The 26,124-nt window shown below is 39.3% G+C and overlaps 1 protein-coding gene across 3 annotated transcripts in view; it reads left to right on the top strand.

The window, feature by feature from the left end:
• The window catches only part of KCNIP4 (potassium voltage-gated channel interacting protein 4), a 218,369-nt gene extending 194,016 nt beyond the window's left edge, over positions 1 to 24,353 (top strand). For all 3 annotated transcript variants that reach the window (XM_063107891.1, XM_063107892.1, XM_063107893.1), the window contains exons 3-8: positions 4,278 to 4,347; positions 13,951 to 14,021; positions 19,854 to 19,961; positions 21,956 to 22,060; positions 22,696 to 22,758; positions 24,306 to 24,353. In XM_063107891.1, the coding sequence (XP_062963961.1) occupies positions 4,278 to 4,347; positions 13,951 to 14,021; positions 19,854 to 19,961; positions 21,956 to 22,060; positions 22,696 to 22,758; positions 24,306 to 24,353 (465 nt within the window). The remainder of the gene's footprint in view (positions 1 to 4,277; positions 4,348 to 13,950; positions 14,022 to 19,853; positions 19,962 to 21,955; positions 22,061 to 22,695; positions 22,759 to 24,305) is intronic.
• The last annotated feature ends 1,771 nt before the right edge of the window (positions 24,354 to 26,124 follow it).

The raw sequence follows: 26,124 nt of genomic DNA, 5'->3' as shown, positions 1-26,124 counted from the left end.
CGCAGCTGGGGCAGACATTCCTAACTGTTCACCAGATCTGTGTTGCTTGTCTTCTTCCTGGGCACATGAGGCTTCTGTTATTGTTTGGAGTAGGCATATTAAATGAATTCTAACTGAAAAAATGAGAATGGAAATGAATTGTACAAATACGAGACCTGGCCCACAAAAACCTCCCGTGCACACTCTTCAACAGTCTTTTTCTCCTTCTGGATGAGACAATCACAGAGACTTTAGAAGCCACATGTTGCAGATGGCCAAATCTTCATTAGCAGAAGTCTCTTAATGACTCCCAGGAGAAGAACTATCAAATGATCTGTACGTTCACTCAAAACTGTTACATGAGCAAGAAGTATACTGCGTTCTCTTTTAACTTGTTATATATTTGGGGGCCTATTATTTACAGCAGCAAGAGTTAGAACCTAACTAATATAGCCATGTTGGTTTTGTGTACGTTGCTGTTCACACAGCCTGACTAAATTCATTCTCAATGGAGAGGTGAGAAACCACATTTGTGGAGAGACCACCCACACAAGAAGTGAGGAAAAAATTAGAGAATAGATCATGTGTACCATCTTGTAAATCACTAGAGTCCTATAGAGTTTGTGTAATTTTTCCCACCTGAAGTTAGAAAAATTCACTGGTTTCAATAAGAACTCTCTAAAATAAATAAAAGATCATCATTCTCTTGGTTGATTTTTTAAAATCATTTTTGTCTTGTTTTTGGTCTTAGGTATGGTCTGAAATTAAACGTTGAAAACCTAACCCCCAAGGTGATGGTATTAGGAGTGCGGGGAGATGATTAGATTATGAGGGTGGAGCCCTCATGAATAGGATTAGTGCCTTTATAAAAAAGAAGAACACCCCAATGAGCTAGCTCACCCCTTCCAACATGTGAGGATATAGATAGAATTTCCCATATGTGAAGCGGGAATGTGTCCTTGCCAAGCACTGTATCTGCTGTCCCTGTGGTCTTGGACTTCCCAGCCTCCAGAACTGTGAGAAATAAATGTCTGTTGTTGATAAGCTACCCAGTCAATTGCATTTTGTTATAGCAGCCTGAACAGACTAAGACAGTCCTTATTCTTCTACTTGAGGTAGGCTCCATGAGGGTAAGAACTTTGACTTGTTTATTGTTGCAGTCCCAGTTCTTAGAAGAGTTGTAGAGTAAGAGGCATACAATATGTATTTGTTAGAGATGTAAATTAACATAATGAATGTGAGATGACTGAAGACAAATTTACCTGGTGAGATTTATCACCCTGAAACTTGATCAGCTGGCAGAGGAGGGATTTCACCTGGCACAGACATATGATTAAACATAAACATATAAGAGATAGTTTCTAAGTATCACTTCACATTATGAGATGTATCTATCAAAGCCATCTAAAGATCAAAGGCAGCTAACAAGTTTGCTGAGAGATGTCCCTTTACTTGCCATCCCTACATCTTCCCAGTGTCACTTTAGCTTTGAGGCAGCTTTCCAACTCTGGCCTTGCACCCAATGGCAGAGATCCCTGTGTTTGCTCTTACTATCCTGAGCAGATGGCTTAGAGTTAAATAGACAATAACTCACAATTTCTATGTGTGAGATGGTCCAACTACAAAGTGTTTAGTCTTAAGATTGGCTTGTTGCTGCCAACTAGATAGAGCCGTTTAGTCAAAACTTCTGAGTGATTAGCTAATTACCATCTCTTTCCCTTTATGTAGTCATAGCTGTTTATTGTTAATTCACTTATGGATTAGACAAGATTCGCCAGAGAAACAGAAACAGTAGGATGAAGAAATATATAGAAAGAGATTTATTAAGGAATTGGCTCATGCTCTGTGGAGACTTGGCCAGTCCAAAATCTGACGGGGGAGGCTGGCAGGCTAGAGTTGCAAAAAAGAGTTTTAATTCAAGTCCAAAAGCAGTCTGCTGGAGAATTCCCTCTTGCTCTGCAGAAATCAGTCTTTGTTCTGTTCGGACATTTAACTGATGGAATGAGGCCCACCCACATTACGGAGAGCAATCTGCTTCCCTCTAAGTCCATCAATTTAAATCTAAATTTCAAACAAAACTCCCTCACAGAAACATCCAGAATAATGCTTGAACAAATACCTGGGTACCATGGCCCAGACACATGAAATTAACCATCACAGTCTGCTCGCTTGCTTTCTTGCTCATTTGTTTTTGGTTGTCTTTTCCTTGCTCCAATCCTCTTAGGTCCCTGAGGGTCAGCATTATTTCCCCAGGGTTATCTAATACAAAACCTTGTAGTGACCTGAAAAGTCCCAAGCCCACTTTCCAGCTTCCCCACTGACCACCCAACACCACCAGTTCTGCCTCTGTAAATGGAGATATTTTAGCCACCTAAGGCATGGGTTTATCATAATAATCAAATGAGACAAAAACACAATGACAAGTTCTGTAAACACAAAGTCATATTAAAACTATTAGTTAAAATTGTTTATGTATCAAAGGTCTTACCTTTCAAAACAACGAATGGGGAAATAGAAACTTCTGCATGGGAAGCATATTGCAGTTGCGTAGCTGGGTCATTGGTATAAAGAAAGACTAAATTAATAAAGCAGGTTTATTAGTGAGGGTACAATGACTTTAAGGGTTAAGAAAAGGTTTAAAGACCACAACAGATGATTGGTGAAGATGCCAAGAATAGTGTCAGATTTAAAATACACAGAATATTCACGTCTAAACTGAAGCCTCTTGGAAAGTTAGCACACCCTTCCCTGGTTCTCCCCCATGAACTGAGTCCTGGCAGATGGTGTGGGGATGCTGTGACATCTGGAATAAGGGCAGCTCAGATCACATGGGACTGTTCATGAGAAGCTACTCAAAAAGACTGAACAGAGCTGGTCATTTCCCCTCCTACCGTGTGCAGTTCACATCCCCCATGTGAGTGGATGCTGGACCAGTATGTGATTGTCAGTATCCTTCACTCTGGGGGTCTGTACACCTCACATTCCTGATCAGACCATTCCCTTTACTCTAGAGAGTGAAGGAAGTTTTCCCCTCACCTCTATCTAAGATCCAGTTGCTTAGTCCTTATTTTCCACACCAAGGCAGACCTCTTCTGACATTTTAGATTTCAGTTCCTTTGGAGAATATGTAAGACCCACTCTTGGAGGGCTAGCCTTGTCCTATGGCTCCTCGAGGTCAACAGTCCAATATCAATACAGTTTGCAAGGTCAGTATCCATCAGTCTTCAAAAACTCCACTGCACAGGACAAAGGTGAGAATTATTAAACTCATGTTAGGACTGTTTCTTTGCAGACCCTCCTGTCCAGAAGTTCAAAAACCTTGGGGTCCCATCTCACTCCAGGTCACTTGTTACAAAACCACAGTGCTCTATGTTGAATGTGTCCCCCCAAAATTCATGTGTTGGAAACTTGATCCCTATTGTAACAGTGTTAAGAGGGTGGAAGGTGAGACTCTTCAGAGGTGATTGGATCGCAAGGCCTGTGCTCTCATGAATGGATTAATTCATTCATGAATTAATGGGTTGATGGTTTAATGGGTTGTTATGGGTATAGTTCTGATGGCTTTACAAGGAGAGCAAGAGGAGAAGGTTAGCTCTTTTGCTCAAGCCTGTGTCACCACAGGACCCTGTAGACAGTTCCCATCCAGAAGAAGGCCCTTACCAGATGCAGCCCCTGGATCATGGACTTCCCAACTTCTGAAACTGTGAAAAATAAATTTTGTTTGTTTATAAGTAATACACTTTCAGGTATTCTATTACAAGCAACAGAAACGGACAAATAACACACATTATTGTGTACTCCTGAATAACCTGTTTATACAAATCAGTAACTATTGCAGTTTCTTGAACTACTTTAGACTCCAATGGAGCACACCATTTTCTCATGGAACTGAAAATTATGTTGGTCCAGAAAACCTCAAGAGGACACCGAACCAAGATCCAGCAAAGACCATGTTATAAACATCTTAAAATATCCTTGCTGTTTGAAAAAAACAGCAATTTCCTCCTACCTCATTAACAATAAACATATATGTTCTTAAAAGCAGCTGTGTGTTTTTTAATATGTCAGGCCTCCTTTGACACTTTGCAAAGACATTTACATCTGCAATTTTTTTTTTTTTATCCTGTAAGAACTGGAACATAGAAAGGTTTATAGTGTGCTTTTATTCTCTTTGTAATAATGGATGGATGGTTAACTCGGTGCAGCTTTGCATAGTAGACAGTTCTGTTTCCAAATGAGCAAAAAAATCAGTTTTATGAACCCTTTGCTCATGTTGCTTCTCTGCCACTTTTCTCTAGGAATGCCCCAGTGGTGTTGTTAATGAAGAAACCTTCAAAGAGATTTACTCGCAGTTCTTTCCACAGGGAGGTAAGTACAAATGTGGACTTGTTAACATACTCACAGAGTTACAATTATGCTTGCAGTCTTCAGTTTGGTTTAATCTTTCATGGCACATTTCTACATTTTTAATCTTTATGTAAGAGAATTAACACATAGCATGCAAGTGTGCATAATTTTTAATGTATCCTAAAGGGAGCTGCTTACAAATGATCAAATATCCAGGAGGCTGCTCCGCAATTTAATGCAAGAATTACTGTGTGCCTAGTACTAGGGATTTCTGACTGTTATGGGGGCCTTCAAACTGGCACAAAAGACTTTCTCAGGCATTATAGGTCTCATTTGATTCTCCAAACCCTAAAAATTAGGACAAATGGAATTCTCCTCAATTTCCAGATGTGAAATCTGGGGCTTAGAGAAGCAAGCTGGTTTGCTCAGGGCCACACATCTAAGTGACAGATCTGGGTGATAACCTAGATTTTTCTGTAGCCTCACCTAGTGCACTTTCTGCTGTCTCTCTTCCTTTCAGTAACTCTTTACTATGATCCCCTCATCTGGGAAAATTAAAACCACTCTAGATAGTATTTTAATTGGAAAAAAAATCACACAAAGATAGCATCAAGAAGAGATATATTTGTCCCCGGACTTTATAGTTTTTCTTTCAACCACCCAACAGAAGCTCAGCTCAAACTTGTCACACAGCCTACTGTGTGTCCAGCAATGTGTGAGGTGCTGATTAGGCAAGGAGGAATAGGATATGATCCCTGCCCAGAAGAATGTTATAGTCTAGAGTAGCAAGTGGGCAGTGCGAACATCAAATATAAGTGTGAAGAAGGGGGTTAAAAATAGGATATAACGCAGGCAGAATTAGACCAGCTGAAGGACAGGGAAGAAATTCAAAAGCAGCTTTCTAGATCAATTGAATTTGAGTCTGAGCTGAGGATGACGGCATTCAGGAGGCATCTAATATGTGCCTGGCCCCGGCATGCCTTACCCCTTACCATTCGATAACCCTAGTTATGACCCTCCCGTTTTATAAATGTGGGAACTAAGATGCAGAGAGATTGATCCATTTCCAAAGGCTTTCTCTCTCTCAGTATACCTCTCAGGGGAAGTTTCTCCTCTAAGGATGATGTTTTCCAGCTTTCAAAGGCAGTGGGGACATTCTAGGCGAATGGGGTCTCGGCAAAGCATCAGAGCGTAAAATAGAAGGTGAGCATTTACAAGAAACTGCCGGGATTTGGGTGTGGCTGGTGTAGGGAGTGAATGACAGGGGGCGAGATGTCTTAGGTGGTCATGGATGCCATGGTGAGAAACGGGGACTTTATCCTTGAAGAGATGCAAAGCCACTGATGGGTTAAGTAGGAGCTGTTATGATCAGATGCACGTCTGGCATGCATTCCACCGATCGCTCTGTGAAAGGTCCACTTGAGGCAGGCAACACTACAGGCAAGGAGGCTAATCAGAAGGTTATTGCAGGAGGCAGAACAATAAGGTCTTTAACCAGGACACATGTTGTAGGAATGAAGAAGCAGGGACAGATAACAGACATATTTAGATGATAAAAATGACACAATTTAGTGATTGATCGACTTTTGTGAAGAAAACAGATGGAGAAAGGCATCTGTGACCACTTCCAGGATTCTGTCATGGGCACCAGGTGACCCGTCACAGGAAGAACGGACAGATGATGATCTCAGTTTTGGAAAAATTACGTTTGAGGTGCCTGTGGGGATTTAGGCTCAGCAGGAAGTTTGTATGAATCTGAGGTTCAGAGGAAAAGTCAGAGAAAGTGATAAAGATTCGGGAGTTATTAACCATGACGTGGTTAAATCCATGATGTGGATAGGTCACTGGGAGGAGTATAAAAGGCGACGAGCACCATGAGTCACACATGAAATTCCAGAACACACGTTCAGAACCATGAGAAGGAAAGTGATCCCTGAAAGAGACAGAGAATGAACAGCCTGGGATATAGGAATAGGCCCAAGAGATTGAGAGTTCAGAAACAAAGAGCATGAAGACCCTAAACTCTGCAGCCAAGAGGACCACAAGGTGTCCTCAGGTCATGGAAACACGGAGGTCGATGTTGAGTGTCGTCAGAGCAGCTTTTGAAAAGCACTGGGGAGGAGAGGGAACAGGCAGAAGCCAAGTTGCAGAGGATTGAAGGGTAAATGGAAGTAAGAAAACAGGGACGACCAGCGGAGACAGCACTTACAGGAAACTTGGCTGGGAGCGTGAAGAGATGAGCAGGAAGCAGATGACAGCTCCAAGCAGATACAGGTGCAAGAGGTTGTTTTTTAATATAGAAGAGGCTGGAACTTGCATCTACACAGAGAAGGAGCTGGTAAGGGAGGAGATGTTAGTGCCTAAGACAGGGAGGAGATAATAAGTAGAATCCAGAACTGGAGGAGAGAGTGACCGGATGGGGTCGAGCGAGGATGTGCATCAGGAGTTTAGAAGAAGCCTTTACCTCGAATAGGAAGGGGACCATCCAGTCCTTCATGGGCACTGTGACCTCTTCTCAACACAAGAGGTGATCGTTGCTTCTTTCTGTGGTTGTGGCCAGAGCTGATGTTACCACTGACCTTGCTATCACCTTTTTTAAAAAAAAAAAAAAACAAAAAACTGCTTTCCACTTCAAGGAGCCAACGTCCCCTCCTGGCAAAATAACCACAATAATCTCTGAACTGGTCTCTCTGAATCTGATACCCACTCTTCTGACCGTGGTCTATTCTCAAAATGAACCAGAGTGATCCTATTAAACTGTTAGCCAGATCGTGTCACTGCTCTGGTCAAAACCTCCCCTCCTACCAGAGCATAAGCCGCCACCTACACAGTGGCCCTCAAGCTGTGGCCACTGGTCTCTTGTGCCCTCTCTGCCTTGTCCTTCACTGTTCTTCCACGAGTCACTTCATTCCAGTCACACTGGCCTCCTCGCCATTCCACCAACACGCCAGTCATGCTGCTGCTTCCAGGCCTTGAACTTTCTGTTCCGTCTGCCTGGAATTCACTTCTCCCAAATACTCATCTCCATATCTCACCACCTTTGCTTTTCCTCAGATGCCACCTCCTCAGTGAGGCCACCCTGTCTTTAGCTGCAACCCCTTAAACACTCCCCAGCCCCTTCCCCTGCTACGTTTCTCTTCAGCACTCAAGACCACCTAATTATATATATTTTACTTATATCGTCGTTTATCATCTCTGTCCCCACTAGAATGTCAGCTTCAAGGGATAGAGGTTTTCTCCACTTTGCTCACTGTTGTAACCACAGGATATGGAACAGTGACTGACCAGTAATAGCACTTGATAAATACTTACAACATTAATGAATGAATGAATAATACCCACCTTGCATGATGGTGGTAACTGTACAACGGAATAATATCTGTAAAAGGCATTTTGAAAAGTATATTTTAATATGCATATTGGTTATTTCATACAAAGGCTATATCCCTTTTTGGCTTTCAATTTATTTGGTTTTAGGTATATTGGTGTGTTCAAGACAATTTTGTGCATGGATTATCAAAACATAAATTTTTATTAAAGATAGTCTTTTAAAATAATTTAATTAGAATTCTGAGAAAACACAGGGAGACCCATTTTTACATGGATTTGGATATACCACCTCACCATTACTACAGTGCACATTGAAAAATTCTGTTCTGACAGACCACAGACAAATATTGCTTATAGCACCTGATACCAGAATTGTAATGGGGCCATTGTCTGCATTAATGAAAGATTCATTTGGGGTATTACTTAATTACCTCATACATTTCTAAAATATTTAAAACCCATGGAATTTTTTAAGAAAAATCATGTTTATTATCTGTCTGCCAACATAGTGACAGACATTAATACAGAAGTACTAATATAGATGAAATCTTTATTTTCTCATTATTTCAAACAAAGTTACTACATGCTACTGATTGGATACAGCTCCACATTAAAATTTGATCTCCATTTGAAAAATAACATTTCTGCATTAGAGAACATCTACTTAAGCAGAGAGCATCTACTTTGCAAAGGATTCTTGTTACAAAATCCAAAGGGATTTAAGGAAAAATTACTTTTGCACTCTTAAAAATTCTTTGATTTTTTATGTTAATTGAATGCATAAATCTAAAAGCACCAGGCATCGCTGAAGGAAATTAAATATTTTAAAGACTGATGACTTGCAATTTTAAAAATTAATATCACTCATGCAAAACATACTTTACATGATGTTAGAAAAGAAAAGATGGCCTAAGGAAGAATGCAGTCTCTGATGGCAGGTAAATTCATGTTATGGCCATCCTTACACTTCCACAGAGTCATCGTTTATTCAGGTTGATGATCTGAAAGCAACAGGTCTTTCTCATTATGGACAGTAACAATGATGCCTTTGTAAATCATGACATCTCACCATTTCCTCCATGAAAATGCTTTGTCTTATCTACAGAACTCTCAGCAACTCGTACTGTCAGGATCTGAGCTTTCTCTATTGCTTAGCGAGACAGTATACCAAGCACAACTTGTTTGGTGTTCTGGAAGTCAGCACAACTGAATTGAACACAAGCCTCTTGTTTGTAGGGGATAAAGGATGCCTACCATAAAGCAAGCAGAGAGGAAACAGCTTGTTGGTGCTGTTGCCTGTATGGTTACAACAGTACTTTTTCACCTCCACGTACAGTAGAAGCTTTAATGTGAAAGCTCTTAGCTCACTAAGCACTATATAAGCCCATAAATATTGCAGTTTCCTGGGCTATTCCTGCTAGTGTTTTAGGAATTTTGCATTTACTTTGACAATACTAGGCACCGGATAAACAGCTATTGAAGGAATGAATGAAGGAATAAGCTTAAGTCAGAAGAATCTAAGTCAACAAACGTTTTCTCAGCATCCTCTGTGTGAGAGGCACTTGAGGCACTTAGATGGGTTCTGTGGACAAAAAGATTAAAATAAAATAAAATAAAATATAAAACTCCACCCACTGAGTATCCCTCTTTTCCTAGGACAATATTTCTAATAATTTTCAAGGTGATTTATAGAGGATATTGACAGAAACTTCATATAAACCTGCTTCACATTGGTAACAACACCATGAATTTTATATCAAATATATTAAGCTAAGTACCTTGTGCTTGAATTCAGGTGGGAGTAGGGGGTTGGGGTGGGAAGAAGGAAATCGATCAGGATGATTTCATTCCACAAACCTGGAACATGATAAGCAACTGTATTTGTTCAAATACTCTGAACAACTAACTTGAGGGTTAGTTGGTATCATCATGTGGTTTGGAAATAATTAGGTTAAGAAAAGAGATATAAATCAGGAGTCCTGAGTTTGTGGACAGACTGCCATCACAGTGTGACGTGACCTCGAGTGGTTTATTTTTCTGGGCCTCAGGTCATTCCTCAGTGAAATGTGGGGTCAGACCAAGGATATCTTCAGTTTTCTTTCTACTCTAACACTCTTTATTTCTAAGAGTTGGTATTGATTTCATCACCAACTCTACCAATAACTAACTAGGTGACCTTAGTAAGTCACTAATAGTATCTGAACCTCTTTTCCACTTTTGTTAAATGTAGATAAATTGTTAAATGATATCCAAGAACTCTTTCTATCCTAGGAATCTATAGATTTTGTTGCCCATCTGTAAAATGTCAAGATTTATTTTTCAGCTTCACATGTAAAATTAGAAGAAACCAAGAAAACCTCAGCATATCAAACTCAGTAACTATTTTTGTCATATAAGGAAATGTCATCAAAGAAGACCATCAGGTCACACAGGGAGAAGAAATATCATTGTTATATCTTTCAAACCCTGAACTGTACTGAAATCTAGAATTCAGGAAACCAGTTATTCATCCTTTAACAAGCACTTACTGAGTGCCTAAAAAAAACACAGTCGGGGGAGACCTGAACCATAGAAGCTTCTGTGGACAGTTTCTCTTGTCTTCACTTTATCGACCTTTCTGCCTAGCCAGACCTTCCAGTGCCTTAGCTTTTTCCTCTGGCCCAGTCAAAGCTAGTAGCATCACCCCCTTCTTTAAAAATCTTTACGGGCTTCAAATGCCTGCCAGAAGAAATCCAAACTCCATCAGAAGGCTCATTGCCTTTCACTAAATAATTCTACAGGCCTTTATTGAGCATGAAATTGCATCAAAGTAGAACTCCAGTTGCCTAGACACACAACAGAGGTTTTATAAAAACAGGAACTTCTTTAGGTGAAAAGATATTATGTCTGTAAAAGATCTGATCATGTTTTTTTAAGGTACTTGAAGAGAGAGTGGCTTGTCTACGAAAGAATAATAATAGCAAATATTTTATTTGTTGAACATTTAGTAGATGACTAGGACTATTGTAAACATTTGCATATAGTATCTCATTTAAACCTCATGACAACTTTATGAAGTACATACTGGTAATGTTGTCATTTTGTAGATGAGCAAATTGAATAAAAGAGGGATTAAAAAACTTGCCCAAGGTCACACAGTTAATCTTTCATAAAGCTGAGATTCAAAATCAGGCAGTCTGACTCCATTGCACTGTTAGCAAAAGCTTTTGTCCGGTATATCTAGGCTGGAAAACCAGCTTAACTTCTAGGAGAATTGCCAAGGTGCATTTAGAAGAACAAGACGTCCTCTGTACTGCCTTAGTAGAAACCTTGAGAGTATAATTCCCACATGTCAAGCTTTAAAGCTAGAGAAACCCCATTTAAGAGGAATTGTAATTACCATATGCCCAGGTTATCTTGTTTTCTCAATTTTTTAAAATTGCAAACATCTTTTGTTCTGAGCCATTATTCATGGTGAATTCTGCTTGCTAAGGTAAAGGCATTTAACCTGATTATATAAACAGGGTAACAAGAGACCTGCTTAATGAAGCTCATTATAAAATATGCAAAACCTCTTCTTTTTTTCCTCCCTTGAAAATAAGTTTAACCTACCACCTACCAACTTACATCTCCATAGGGCACTAAATAGTTCAAGAAGTCTTTGAAAAAGTACTGTTGTGAGCAAAGCAACTTTGCAAATAGAAATAGGCTGCCAATTCTTGATAACGCTATAGTGGAACTTCCCTACAATAGCACTAAGTTGATTGTAATTAAACCTCTGGTCCCATATCCAATAGAATTTCTTCCTGTAACCCATCAATACTAGCTGCACATCTACTCTAGATAGAACAGTTTTACATATTATGTAGACCCAATTTTGGTGCCTGATTAGCTTATTGAAAACAGTGTTTGTAATTCACGTTTAAAAATAAGTGGCTCTTGGGCCGGCCCCGTGGCGCACTCGGGAGAGTGCAGCGCTTGGGAGTGCAGCGGCGCTCTCGCCGCGGGTTCGGATCCTATATAGGAATGGCCGGTGCGCTCACTGGCTGAGCGCGGTGCGGACGACACCAAGCCAAGGGTTGCGATCCCCTTACCGGTCACAAAAAGACAAAATAAAAAAAAGTGGCTCTTTATACTATATTTAAAGATAAGATATTAGAGAAGATGCCACCATCATTTTGAGAAACCGAGTGCACAATCTATCTTGTGAAATATATAAATATTTAATGTATATAAATAAATAAATCCCACACAGGACCCACTTCCATAGTGCTGACCACTGCTACTGCAGTGAAGCATTCAGTAAGAACCATTCATAAATAGGTCCTGGGCCCTATAAGCCAGGAGAAAAGTTTAGATGACCTTGGACCTCTCTTATTTGGGGAGGGCAATTCTCTATTCCCACTACTATGACTTAGCTTCTTGACAGCCTTTAAGAGCAAACCATACAGTAAAAAGTGAATAGAAGGTACGTTAAATCCCAATAAAAATAAAGGTTAAAAGTTATAAAATAGAAATAGGTGAGATTTTAAACAGAAGATAAAAGGCTAGAGCCAATGAGCTAAAAGGTTACAATTTTTTTTGAGAAGATAAAAAAGGTTAAGATAAAAGGCTAAAGCCCATGAGATGAAGCATTGAAAATAATCATGTAAATTTGATCAAGGGTCATGCACAGTATTTAAAAATGAAAGCTGGGTACCAAAAAAAGAAAACAATAAGTTTTTACTGTAGACATTTAAAATGAAAAGGCAGAAAACTCAGAGATTAGGGAGACAAAGGAGAAATAGGAGAAGAGGAAGGAAGGAAAAATGAGAGGAAAAAAAGCTACTAGAATCACTTTAAGAGAAAGTGTTGGATTTCAGAGGACTTTGGTGTCATTAGGCAGTATCAGGAGGTACCAGGGGTAGAGGGCTGTCCATGCCTGTCCACCTATACCCAGGGCCTCCAATCCCACCCAAGACCCAGACAGAGGAGGGGCTCCCTACTGCATCCAACTGGGAACTGTTAGGACCACACAATCCCCTTCCAACACAGCTACAGAGACTTTCTAAGTCAACACTGTTCCCAATACATTAGCCAACTGAGCTAACCTGGTTCTGAGAGTCAGAAAGACCTCAGCTCATGTCCCCAATCTACTCCTTATTGATTATGTGACTTTGGGCAAGGTTCTCAACTTTTCTGAGTCCTAATATTCTTATCCGAGTTGTAGAAATGATGAAATCACAGTCATGAGTCACTTAACGACAGGAATACTTTTTGAGAAATGAATAGTTAGGCAGTTTTGTCACTGTGCAAGAGTGCATTGTGAAAGAGGACAGCAATGAATTTTCCTATCATCTGCACTGGTCATTAGTTGCATAACATGGGCCCATTAATAATGTTACTGAGTCTCTCTGTGCCTCACTTTCCACATCTATTCAATGGGGATTAGAATAATACCACCCCTGCAACTTTATGAAAGATAAATTATAGCTAGAAATTGCTCCTCGCACTCAGCAAGCGCTCAGTGAGTGTTAGCTAACTATGGGGAAGAGCGGAAATAATTTTAAAATGCAAGAATTCTAAAATAGACAACAACCCTTTCACTTGGGATCTGACCTGGTGTGTCACTTGCTTGGGTATCTTAAAGGCCTGAACTACCTTTGGGAGGGTCACCCCATGGGTAGGGGAGGCATTCTTCCTCAATATATGCTGTAGTAGGTTTGTGCACACCAACATCACCATAACACGAGTGATGCGTTGCATTCGATGTTTTGACAGCTATGACGTCACTAGGCAAAAGGAATTTTTCAGCTCCATTATCATCTTAAGGGACCCTGGCTATATATGTAGTCCGTTTCTGACTGAAACATCATTATGCAGCAGAGGACTGTACTAATAACGACAAGAACACTAATAATAGCAACTCATCTTCATCTCATTATTAGTATTTTTATTACTTTATTCCAAGAGATAGTCTCTGCCAAGTGCTAAACATTTCCAGACATGTCTCATTTAATCCTCACACCCATATATCGGGCCATTACTTGTCCCAGTGTTGGTATCATCACCCAAGACTGTCATGTGCTGAGAGTATCTCCAGCCAGAAACTCATGGAGCATGTCTGTCACCAGCAGCCTTGGTGCAGGTAGAGATTCATTCCTGTGAATCTCAAATTCCAGTCCTCTCCCAAAAGTGGGTGGGCAGCTGGGAGTAAATCACAAGCTAAAGGAGGGGGTTAACTTTCCTGAATGAAAGGAGGCTTGGAGCTGCTATCCAGGTTTTATGCCGGATCTAGAAGACTGACTTAATGATAATCCCTTTTGGACATTTCAGACTCTACAACATATGCACACTTCCTGTTCAATGCATTTGATACAGACCACAATGGAGCTGTGAGTTTCGAGGTAAGCCTTAGACTATTTTTATATCATTTGACTTTAGGCACTCTGAAAGTGACTTTAGTCCTTTTAGTGGGAAAGTTTAAGTTTGGTGATTTGATCGTTTTTGAGCAGGGGGATAAAAAACCCAACACTTCCTTTCGCTCACTGATTGCCAAGAAGCTGCCCTTATCTCTCAAAAGAAATACAAAGTACAACCAACATTTAGTTTGTTTTTTATTACTTTTTATCTGTTCGTTCAGGGAAAGTCCATTTCCTCAACTGTGTGGGAACAATCCCAGAAGGCAAATGATTGAACTAGCATTTACTGGCACCTACTTTGGGCCCATCACTGGGGTAGGAAATACCAAGATGATAACGTCAAAAACCCTGCTGTGGAAGGCCCAGTAAGTTGGGGAATCAGGCAAGAAGTTAAATATAGAAAAATGCTATATTCACCAACCTGACAATTTTACAAGGAAATCTCGTTTTAAACTACTAACTTTAAATGATGTGTAGAGAAAGCATGCAATTTTGTTCATGAAATACTGTAGGTAAGCATCTAGTAAAAGAAAATGTGTCCTGGATATTCACAATGCCACACACACACCACGCACACACACACACACCACACACACACAGACACCACACACACACACACCACACACACACACACCACACACACACACCACACACCACACACACACACACACACACCCCACACAAACACACACCACACACACACACCAAACACACACCACACACACACACACCACACACACCACACACACCACACACGCCACACACACCACACACGCCACACACACACACGCCACACACACACACTCCACACACACCACACACACACACACCACACACACCACACACAACACACACACACACACACACACACACAACACACACACCACACACACCACACACCACACACACACCACACACACACACCACACACCCCTGAGTAGTCTTTAAAAAGTTCATGGAAAGATTTACATTATCTTTTAATTCCATTTGATATGAACTTTTTAAATTCCATTTGATATGAAGTACGCTTGTGTGTGTGTGTGTGTGTGTGTGTGTGTGTGTCATAAAATGATGTCATTCATATGATTCATATGGCACATAGAATTTCACAGATACTGATATATTTAAATCTAAATGTTATATCAGATGTGAAGACTGGTGCCTTTTATTTTTGTCAGGAAACCTGCGGGTGACCATATAACTCATCTATTTGCTTATATCCTGAATGGCTGTGCTTGGTCTCTAGGGAATCGAATTATACATCATTTTACACTGTAATTACAGTTTCTCTCTCTCTCTCTCTTTCTCACACACACACACAGGAGGGTGCTTCAAAAAGTTCAAGGAAAATAGAATTGAAAGAAAATATCAATCTTTCCATGATCTTTTTGAAGACCCCTTGTATATTTGAGTATATATACAAGTCTACATAAAATGGAAATGAGGTAATTTGTGAGACACACTTTGTGCGGAGTGGGGGACAATGTGTCTCACACATGAGCAGAAATTTCAGTGAGGGCCATGTTAAAGGAAAGCAGGGGATGGGAAGGGTCCCGGCGGCAGATAGGCTGTAGCAGGGAAGCCTGCCCAGTGGAACTGAATTGGTGAACTAAGTGTGAAAGACAAGCAGGAGCTGGTCAAGAGAGTAAAGGCTGGGGATAGGAAGCGGTGGGCAGTGAGGCAGAGACCGCACAGAGCGCATCAGGCTTGGGAACAAAGAGAGAGCATTTCTGCAACATGGGAGAGCCAAGAGGGAAGGTCGGGGAAGGAGGCAGAGGCCAGATCCTGACAAGTCTTAGGCAGGATGCTAGAGACATAGGACTGTCTAGTAGGAGCTGAGGTGACCCTGAGGCATCTTCAGCAGGAATGTTAATGTATCAGAGAGATGTTTCTGGAAACAGGAGTGCAATTAGCAAGGATTTATTCCAAGAGTCCAGACAGGAGCCAGTGAAAGCCTGAACTTCAGTAAAGGCGTTGGAAGTGAAAAAGAAGACAAATTCAAAAGATAATAAAATGAAATTGGTAGAATTATATTCCAACAAAATTGGTCATGTTTAGGAGGGGGAACATTAGTATGGGCATAGGCAGCTATCTGGGTACAAGGGCTTTGTGGAGTCAGGATGTACAAAGAAAAATGCAGCCTTTTGAGATGCCAGTCAGTGGTCCCTGGGGCATCATCACTGGGTGCAGCAAAGTGCCTCCTCACACCTACTCTGCACTTGCACAAATGGAGTGCCACTAATATGAAGATTCTGGGCCAGGAACCCCAAATGTCATCTCCTATAACTTAACCAAGAAATAACACTGAGAAGAGAAAAATAGAAACTGGCAATGGCTGAGAAGACTGTGTGAACTTAGAAGTCAAGACGGGGCGGATGGGTCTATCCCAGATGCAGAAGCAGCAGCTGGTGGGGGAAGAGGCTATGTGAGGATGTCGTGGGGACCAGTCTCCTGGGACGTTTCTTCCACTGACTGCAGCTTAGCTCAGTCCAAGATGATGTCTTTAATCACCCCATGATAATATCGTATGAGTGTTTGCTGCACGTTACCAACAAGATCTATTATTCTAGCTACAATATCAAAGTCAAAGATTCCAGTTTACTTAATAAAAACTTTTATAGCTAGTCTGCAGAGGATAAGGCGAAAACTACTAGTGATTTAATTACTTGAAATTACTTAAATATCAGATATTTACCATCAATTTCCTATAGCACGTTATAGACAATTTTACACATAAATTTAGCAAGGTCTTAGTGATATGGGACCATGCATAACACTGCTTTTATAATATTTATGTAAAATGCTGATAATTGTGATGGACAGTTATAATTTGGGAAATTAGTTGTAATGGTTGTATATATGATATGTTTGTTGGTAAAATGTCTTTCCTTTTAAAGCAAACTAATGACTAAATTAATAAATGCTGAATCAAAACCAAATTAAAACTAGGCATTTGCAGTTATTTTTCTAAATTGTTTAGCTACCTGGAAAGTCTCTAGAAAACAGAAATGGTTAGGGAATGAACATATTTTGAGTAGCATTAGCATACTGGGAGGTACAGCAGAGAGACTATCCTGATTCTATGATAAAGAGACATGGGAGTTTTTCACTTAACTTGCTTGAACCTGAAAAGCAGAGTAAATAAGGCAGGAGGGGGAGACCTGGATCTCGATATGACTGAGATTAAATCTCCATTTTGCCACCAACTGGCTGTGTGATCATGCCAGAGGAAATAAACAACCTTCATTTTTTTTTTTTATGAAACTACATAAGCAAGCATAAAATAAGGAATATACTAAACACATGCATAACTTTCTGTACTGAGTCTGTCACTGCCTCGCTAGTTAACCTTTTTAACATTTGGTGAATCACTTAATGATGGTTTCCCATCTGTAAACAGGACTTTGTTTACAAGACTTTGCAAATACATCATTCTAAGCCATGTGGTTTTTGATTGGCAGGTGGGAAGTCAGGAGGATAATGTCCCTGACATAGTGACCAGCACTGAGGCACTCAGGAAAGATTTGGTAGATGAATAAAGCTCACAGCTGAACGAGACCACATTAGGAAGTCAAATTTCTTCTTTTGCCTTGATAATAAGAGAACGGAAACCAGAATTCAGAACAGATCCCTCTCCCCTTATCATTATTGTGTATTAGGGAACAAACATAACCTCATCTCACAGGCGAAAGTTAGGTAATTGTGCAAAGGATTCTTCGAGAGTCTTTGTTGTTGCTGCTGCTGTTTTAAGCCTTGACACTCCCTGCTTGAGAGGTTTCAGTTATCGCCCAGAAAAGCATGGAGCAAAAATCTTATAAGCCACATTGAGTTTCCCATTTTCCTTTTGCACAAAATAAGGTAGTCATTCCTATTTTGAAATAACTGTTTACTAATATCCTGCAAGATAAAGCGAGAGGGATGCTCCAAGTCCCTAGCTATCTTTGAATGTAGGTAGTTTTGATGTCAGAGGTAGGGTCCAGGGGTCCCTATACTTGGCCTCAACCTACCCAATCCTCTTACCAGGTTCTTGACTCCACCAGAGGACACAAGTTGAAGGCAGAGTCACAGTAGAAAATGAGAACAAGTTTAATCAAACAGATAAGAAATACAGTTCCACAGAGAGAGTGTGGCATGCTCCAGAGACTGAGCAGGGTCCACACCAAGTTTAACACAAAAGTAAGTTCAGTACAGGCATCAAGTCTAACACAAAAGCCAGAAAAACATACTTAAAGTTCAGTACAGTGCAGGCTGGCTCAAGAGAATGAGCAGCTGCTTCTTGAAAGTAAGTTAGTTGCAAAGTAAATTATACACACCTCAGCCAGGGAAGTGCAGGCTGCCACCAGGAGAGTAGCAACAGCCCTGCCTTTGGCTGGGATTCCGCTTTTATAGTTTCTCTATCTAGTGAATATTCAGTTAAGCAGGTAGTCCCCAGTTGTATACACCAGAATGTTTTGTGCTCTCTCTTGAGTACGCCCAGCCACTGGATTGCATAAGCCAGCCCCCTGCTGTCTCATTTTCCTCCTGTTGGTGCTAAGAATAGGTCTAACTGGCCACAGTTAACTTTTTTCCAGGGTAGCGCTCAGAGGAGGGGGACTGAGACCTCAGGGAGTGGCTGAAAACCCAGAGACAAGTCCTGAAACCCCAGCCCAGGAAAACTGAGCATTTCCTGTATCAGTTTCAGGATTTACTGTATTGTATTTAAGAGATAGATGTGAATTAGATATCATCATGTGAATCAGCATACTCTGTCCACAAAAATTAGAAAATCATACAATGGACAAAAGCAATGTGATAACTCTATGGGCTCACAGGTGCAAGAGGCCCAGAGATAGGGCTGGCTGCAACCTAAGGTTGGGCCCTTTTATTTTTTCTTATGCAAGAAGATGCTGGTAGCTCCTGGGCTCCATGACTGATTGTTCCTATTGAGTAAGGAAGGAAAAACATCTGCGTCCCAGCATTCCCAGTGAGAGAGAGTCCGAGAATCTGGAGAACTATTCTTACTTGGACTAGGTTCAGCAATGTGCCAACCACAGATCCAGTTGTCTCGGCCAAAGGGATAAAATGTGCAATGCAGTCAAACCAGATGCACCAGCTGAGGCTCCGTGTACTTAGCAAACACATAGCTAATGTTCTTGCCAGGGAATGTTATAAGCAGCCTAATTCTTTTAATCCTCATACAATCTTTAAGAGTTAGATATGATTGCTATCTCCATTTTACAGTTATGAAAATTGAGACAAAAAATATTAACTTGCCTGAGGACACAAAGCTATCTGGTGACATAGCTGGAATTTGAATTCAGGCTTTCTGGCTTCTAGCTCCTGGCTCTTAACCACTGGCCACATGTAAATTACAACTTGATTTCTAAGGAAAGACTATAATTGGTCCCTCTCTCATATACAGCCTGCATCTGTTGTTAGCAGATCTTTATCATGGGAAGTGTGTTATGTGTGTGCTATATTTTTAAAAATACAGTGTTATTAGATTCTTTTCTATAAATTGTGTGCACTTGTAGTAGAAAGCCAATACCACTTATACTCAAGCATCTTGCTGTTTGGGTGCCTATTCTGATACGATGTCCAGTACAACAGTTGACTTCACTCACAGTTCCTAATAGGCTATGGAGTGGTTTGTGCCCACAAAAAACTTAGAAACCGACGAACAAGAACACCTTATTCATTTTGCTAGATAAATGGTTCAAAATCCTGAGGGCTGTAGTCCTTGCTTCCATCACTTAAGAGGTAATTTTATCAGAGTTTTTGTCTTACTCTTTTAGAAATGTCTTATCAAGCTGTATTTTCATTTCTATTTCTCTTCAGGATTTTATCAATGGTCTTTCCATTTTGCTCCGAGGGACAGTTCAAGAAAAACTCAACTGGGCATTTAATTTGTATGATATAAATAAAGATGGCTACATCACTAAAGAAGTAAGAAATGCCTCACCAACACAGCTATCCTTTGGGCCGTTTTCATTTCTTAACTTTAAAATATTAAACAATTGCAATTATTAATTGAAAATCTTTTTTTTTTTTCAGGAATTCCAAAATAGTTTATGTGGTAGTGGTGAAGAGATGTATTCTAATAAAAAATTTAGAATGGGTTGGAATAGTTTATGTTGTACCTTCCAAGTAAATATATAACACATAAGGTTTACACCCTTGTTTCCTACTGGCTTCTTAATAAATACTTGAATGAAATAAAGACTGTGGTTGAAACAGATGAGAAGAAAGTGCCTCCAAACCAGAATAGAATATTTGGCCTGAAATCTTCCCCTACCCTGCACCCCATATAATGTTATCCATATGGAAACAGGCAGTTTTCTAATCATATGGATCACGCTATGACCTGTTTTTGTGGGAATGACCCAATGCAAGGGTGGGGCCTCCAAATACACTTTCAGGCAGGCTATCCAAGAAAGAAAGCTCAGACCAAACCGAGATGCTCATATCATATGGTTTATTAAACCAATTCAAACACAGCAAGAAACAAAGGGAAAGGGATAGGCTAAGTTAACCACGTTGAAGAAAGGGTGTAAGTGGGGTTGAAGGACCACGCTCCCAGAGTTCTGGGCCTGGTCAATGTTCGTATGTCCTGTCACTCTCTCTGCCTCACTAGCCTTCCCCAGAGTTTCCAGCAAGGGGCCCACAGGCAAAAGGTGCCTCGGTCTAATGGCCAATGCCAGTGGCCAATGACATGAACCTGCTGTATGCTCTATGGAAGAGACAGAATGACAAATGTATCTGGCCACAGCTATAGCTTGATAAGTAGTCATGAATTTTGTGTTTCTTGGGGCCAGAATGAGTGTCAGCACTGGGTGCTGAGTTAAGACTTCATGAATATTAAGTGTTCATATATAATGGAGCATATCTTGAATAGTTAGTGCTTCTTGTATATTTGGTATACCATGAACATATACCTCCAAGTGCCTCAGGAATATTAAATATGTATTGGTCCTTCAATTCTGTTCTTTCTAAGTTTAATACATCTCATGAATTCTGCCTATTTCTAACAAACTCCTGCTACTTATCTATACTCAAAACATCTTAAAAGGTTTTGTTTGTTTTACAAGCTACAAATTACTTTATCATTTATATAGAATTGAATATTCTCAAAAGTAAATATTAAGGTGCTTCAAAAAGTTCATAATAAATAGAATTGAAAGATACCAATAATTTCATGAACTTTTTAAAGTACCCTCATGTGTATTACATCCGTGTTATCAACCTAATCCAGAGACTTTTTATGTGAAACAAACATGAAACAATAAATCTGGATGTCTAAGTAATTAGATATTATTCTTACTCTCCACAGGTTGAAAATGACAGGGCAAACACTAGGTTTTGTTTTATTTTTAAAAAAAATTAATAATATGTCCAGGTGTTTCCTAGGCTCAGAATATTTTGGCTAATCTCCATGTGTGACTTCTTCAGTTTAAAACCATAGTAGGAATAAATACATGAAAATCCTAATGAGCTTTGAGACTTATCAGTTTTAGTAATTCTGAATGGAGTTTATTTTATTCTCAGTATATGGTGTGCAGTATATCTTACTCTCAATAAATGGAAATTGATAAGCAACATATAAGATATATAATTCAATAAAACAAAGATAGTCTATGTAAAATCTATGGAAATACAAACATTAAAACAGAATATTCATTTTATTACCATATTAGACATATGGGAATTTGCTTCATCTTGAAACTAAGGTCAGAATTGATTCCTACGTTTTGATTCTGCTACTTTTAAGGCAGGAAGCTGTTTGTTGGCTTTTCCTTTCGGATAACCAAAAGTCACCTAATTAAGAGTCAAAGAAAGATAAAAAATTTGCAATTGAGTAGGAAAAAATCTGTCCAAGCTTCTTAGATTGTTTTCTTCATATACTGTATGCAGCCTCACGTGAATGCTTTTTTACTTTTCAGGAAATGCTTGATATAATGAAAGCAATATACGATATGATGGGTAAATGCACATATCCTGTCCTCAAAGAAGATGCTCCCAGACAACACGTCGAAACATTTTTCCAGGTGGGAATCAAAATAGAAGCCAGGGAGGGAGTGAAATTAAGAGCAAATTTCCTGATGTTTGAGAAGAGCCATGATTATTTATTTAAAAGAATGCAAAGGAAAATATTTACCAAAAGTGAAAAAACAATAGAAATGCTTACTATTCTACTAATTTAATAATTTTTTGAATTTATTGTAACACTGATAACTACACTTATTAAATATTCACTATATCCAAGATTGAACACAAAGCAATTCACATGTTCCACAAGTTTTTTGTGTTTTGTTTTCATTCAATTCTCACAAGAACCCTATGAGGTTATAAATCCTCATTAGCCCCATTTTACAGATGATAAAACCAAGGCTCTAAAGTTTCAGCCAATTGCCTGAGCTCTGTCATATCTGGAAGGCAGGATTTTACCTAGGGCAGAGTGACTCTAGATCCTCACCACATTATATTGAAAAGGGAACAGCCTAAAAGGATTTGGCCATATGACTCTTATCTCTGAGAAACTACTAGTTCCTGCTGTGAAGCAGTTCCTCCACATAAAACAAGCAATTGGGCTTTCTTTCATCAGTGACAGCTCATTCAGTTCAAGTGTGAGAATGTCAAGGGAAGTCTGAATAATATTTTTTGGTTTTTTCTTCCTGAACAGAAAATGGACAAAAATAAAGATGGAGTTGTTACCATAGATGAGTTCATTGAAAGTTGCCAAAAAGTAAGTAATGAGAGTAAAAAAACAAACAAAAAAACTGTCACTTTCATAATAGCTGGACTGAGAATTGCCAGCTAGACACCATGAACTGAGTAACATATAAAGATCTTACACGTATGATTTTATACATTCAGTCAACAAGTCAACATTATGTAGTGCCTAGTCTGAGGCAGGTTATGTCGGAAGCCCTAGAGATGGAAAAGTTGCACATATACTGTGCTTTTGTTCTCCATATTTTTTAGAGTATTCATTGAGGATAAAACATATATGGGAAATTTGAATTGCTCTTCTCCTGGACTTAGCATTATAACATGTATATTATCTATTGTATCTCTACAAAATTAGAATTCCAGTACAGCCAAGTATGCATTACAGGCCAAGCTTACAAATGATTTCTAAAGGAAATATCATTACTTTAGTGTCTGTGGACAAGAAATGGCTTTTTGGCTGAACCCAGTAATGGGCTTCAGTCACAAAAAATAAAGAACAGATTCTCTCAGAGGAGAAATCCAGGTAATTACCTATCATCTAGGAAACCAGTACTAGTTTACCTAGAATTATCTGACTTGATGTGTGGGTAGAACTACAATTAAGATTTCTTAAAGTAGTCACTAAGAGTCTATTGATGCTTTCTTTAGCTTTTCTTTTTATTTTTAAATTGTTCTTCGCCTTTCCTGCTTATTTCTGAAGTTGGATTTTGGTGTGGTGGTCTTTGAGAGCATTAACGTGGTGACATTAACCTGCTTTGGTAATGCTACAGTTTCTAGCTGTGGAAGCTATTATTCGTTCAGCCACCATTTACCACTACTGTAAACAGCTAAGTGCCATTCATGTACAATTGACAAGTGCTCCTATATTGCTCAAAGGCTGTCCCCTTATCCTTAGTATTATGAGCACCCTGCTCTAACCATGTGAGCTAACAGGCCAGCCCTACCCCTTGCTCATTTCTCAGGAATAGGTTAAACTGCACAAGCCACTGGTCAATGGTTTCTCCCAACCCATCTTTTCTCTGTCATTGAGAGACTATTCATTTGTAAAGGCTTCTACAGGCCACATACATTTAGCCATTAACTAGCAGACAAACAGGTACAATTACGGCAAACATGTTCCCTCTTAATCTACCACCCTGCCTCCCAAGCCACAACCGATAGCTCACACATAAATTTTCTTTGCACCCGTATAAAAGTCTCTCTGATTTGGCCTGTGATCTACCTGGAATGTCAAAATTCTCATTGGCTTACTTTGACTTTACCCTCTGTGCGTCTCTAATTTCTCCTCTGGCATTATGATTTGAGAAATAGCCCCTATTAACACCAAATGATATTTAAATAAAACAGTTAAAGCATGATAGACTCAACGAAATATAAAATGAACCCTCCTCCATAGTAATCTATGTGCAAAACGGCTGGAATGGCATTTACATTCACACACTTCTTATTTGAGCTTTTGGCACAGGCAGCTGGTGTGAGGAGGCAATACTTAGGGGCAAAACAGTGTACTTTCTGTTGCAAATATGCTGAATTTAATCCTTCTGTGTTTCTCTCTTACAGGATGAAAACATAATGCGCTCGATGCAGCTCTTTGAAAATGTGATTTAACTTGTCAAATAGATTCTCAGTCAAGCAGACAATTGTGAACTATTCTACCACACTTAAAGTTGGAGCTACCACTTTTAGCATAGATTGCTCAGCTTTACACTGAGGCATATTATGCAAACAAGCTTTGTTTTAACATAAAGCAATCCCCAAAAGATCTGAGTTTTCCAATTACAAATTTGCATCTTTTTCATAATGCCACTGAGTTCATGAGATGTTTTAACTCATTTCATACTCTGTGAATATCAAAAGTAATAGAAACTGACATATAGTTTTATTGATTCCTTAGCCATGGGATTACTGAGGCTTTCACATATCAGTGATTTTAAAAAATCAGTGTTTTTTGCTACTCATTTCTATGTATTCAGTCCTAGGATTTTAAATGGTTTTCTAAAATACTGACATCTGCATTTAATTTCCAGAAATTGAATTAATTTTCATGTTTGTATGATGTAATTCCATTTATATACTTTAAGTAAACAAGATTACCATAATCCAAAAAGCAAACACATTATCTCAGTTTCCATGGATTTGCCACCTTCTGTTAAAGACATTAATTTATCTGGCATTTTAAGGAAACATTTCACAAATTAGTTTATTACCAGATGTCAGTATATGCCTAATAAAACTTATTTTAATAAGCATTTAATTTTCCATAATACCTATTACAGCCAAGGCCTACATAATATGTATAATTTTGGATTTGTTCAGTCTTACAGGCTGTTTCCTTGTGTCGTTAAGGAAGGTGAAGGAGGCATGAAATATCCTTTGGCAAGGATGTTTACAGACATATGCAAAGGGTCAGGACATCCGTCCTGTAGTACACAGTAATGTTTAATAACAAGTAATCCCTCACAGCATTAAAGACCAATTCCATCTCCTTTACCCTGACCTCCTCACAGCATGTTTATATATTACAAGCCATTCAGGGACAAAGAAACCTTACTACCCCAACGCCTACTAGGAACAGAACAGCAAGCAGAATTCACTTTGAAAGCAGCAGTGATTCCATTATATTGAGAACTACTACTAAGGTTTAGTAGAAAATGAATGTAAGTGCTGAATAACTCATCTGAATTGCATTATGATTTAGCTCGTCTCAAAACTTCAATAATCCAGATTCTTAATGAACTTATGCCAAAACTGTAAAGTTGCCACATTACTAAAGATACACATACCTTCCTTGTTTTGTAGAAATATCACAAAGATCAAGAGGCTATCGTAGGAGGAAATTTGCAACTGTCTTTGCAACAATAAATCAGGTATCTATTCTGGTGTAGAGATAGGATGTTGAAAGCTGCCCTGCTATCACCAGTGTAGAAATTAAGAGTAGTACAATACATGTACACTGAAATTTGCCATCGCGTGTTTGTGTAAACTCAATGTGCACATTTTGTATTTCAAAAAGGAAAAATAAAAGCGAAATAAAATGTTTATTACTCTTCTGCCTACGTTATAGGTTTTTATTCTAAGAAATTCTGTAATTACTAGATTAAAAACATTATTACTTTTTTCTTACAGCATATTCTAGATTGCAGCTATCTCTGGGTGGTGCTAAATGCAATGAGAAGGTAAAAGCAAGGCCCGTGGGGAGGTAGCAGTTGCAGCCAGTATGTTCTGAGGATATGACAAGGGAGTAGAGAGCTGAGTAAAAAGTGTGCCAGACAGAGGGACTAAGAAGGCCAAAAACTCTAAGTGAAGATGAGCATTTCTGTGATATGACTCCTCAGAAATCACTTGTATTCTTTCAAATTATATCTGAGACTCTATCTGA

This window comes from Cynocephalus volans, chromosome 9 (assembly GCF_027409185.1).
Source record: "Cynocephalus volans isolate mCynVol1 chromosome 9, mCynVol1.pri, whole genome shotgun sequence".
Lineage (NCBI taxonomy): Eukaryota > Metazoa > Chordata > Mammalia > Dermoptera > Cynocephalidae > Cynocephalus > Cynocephalus volans.
This window is presented reverse-complemented; position numbering and strand designations above follow the sequence as displayed.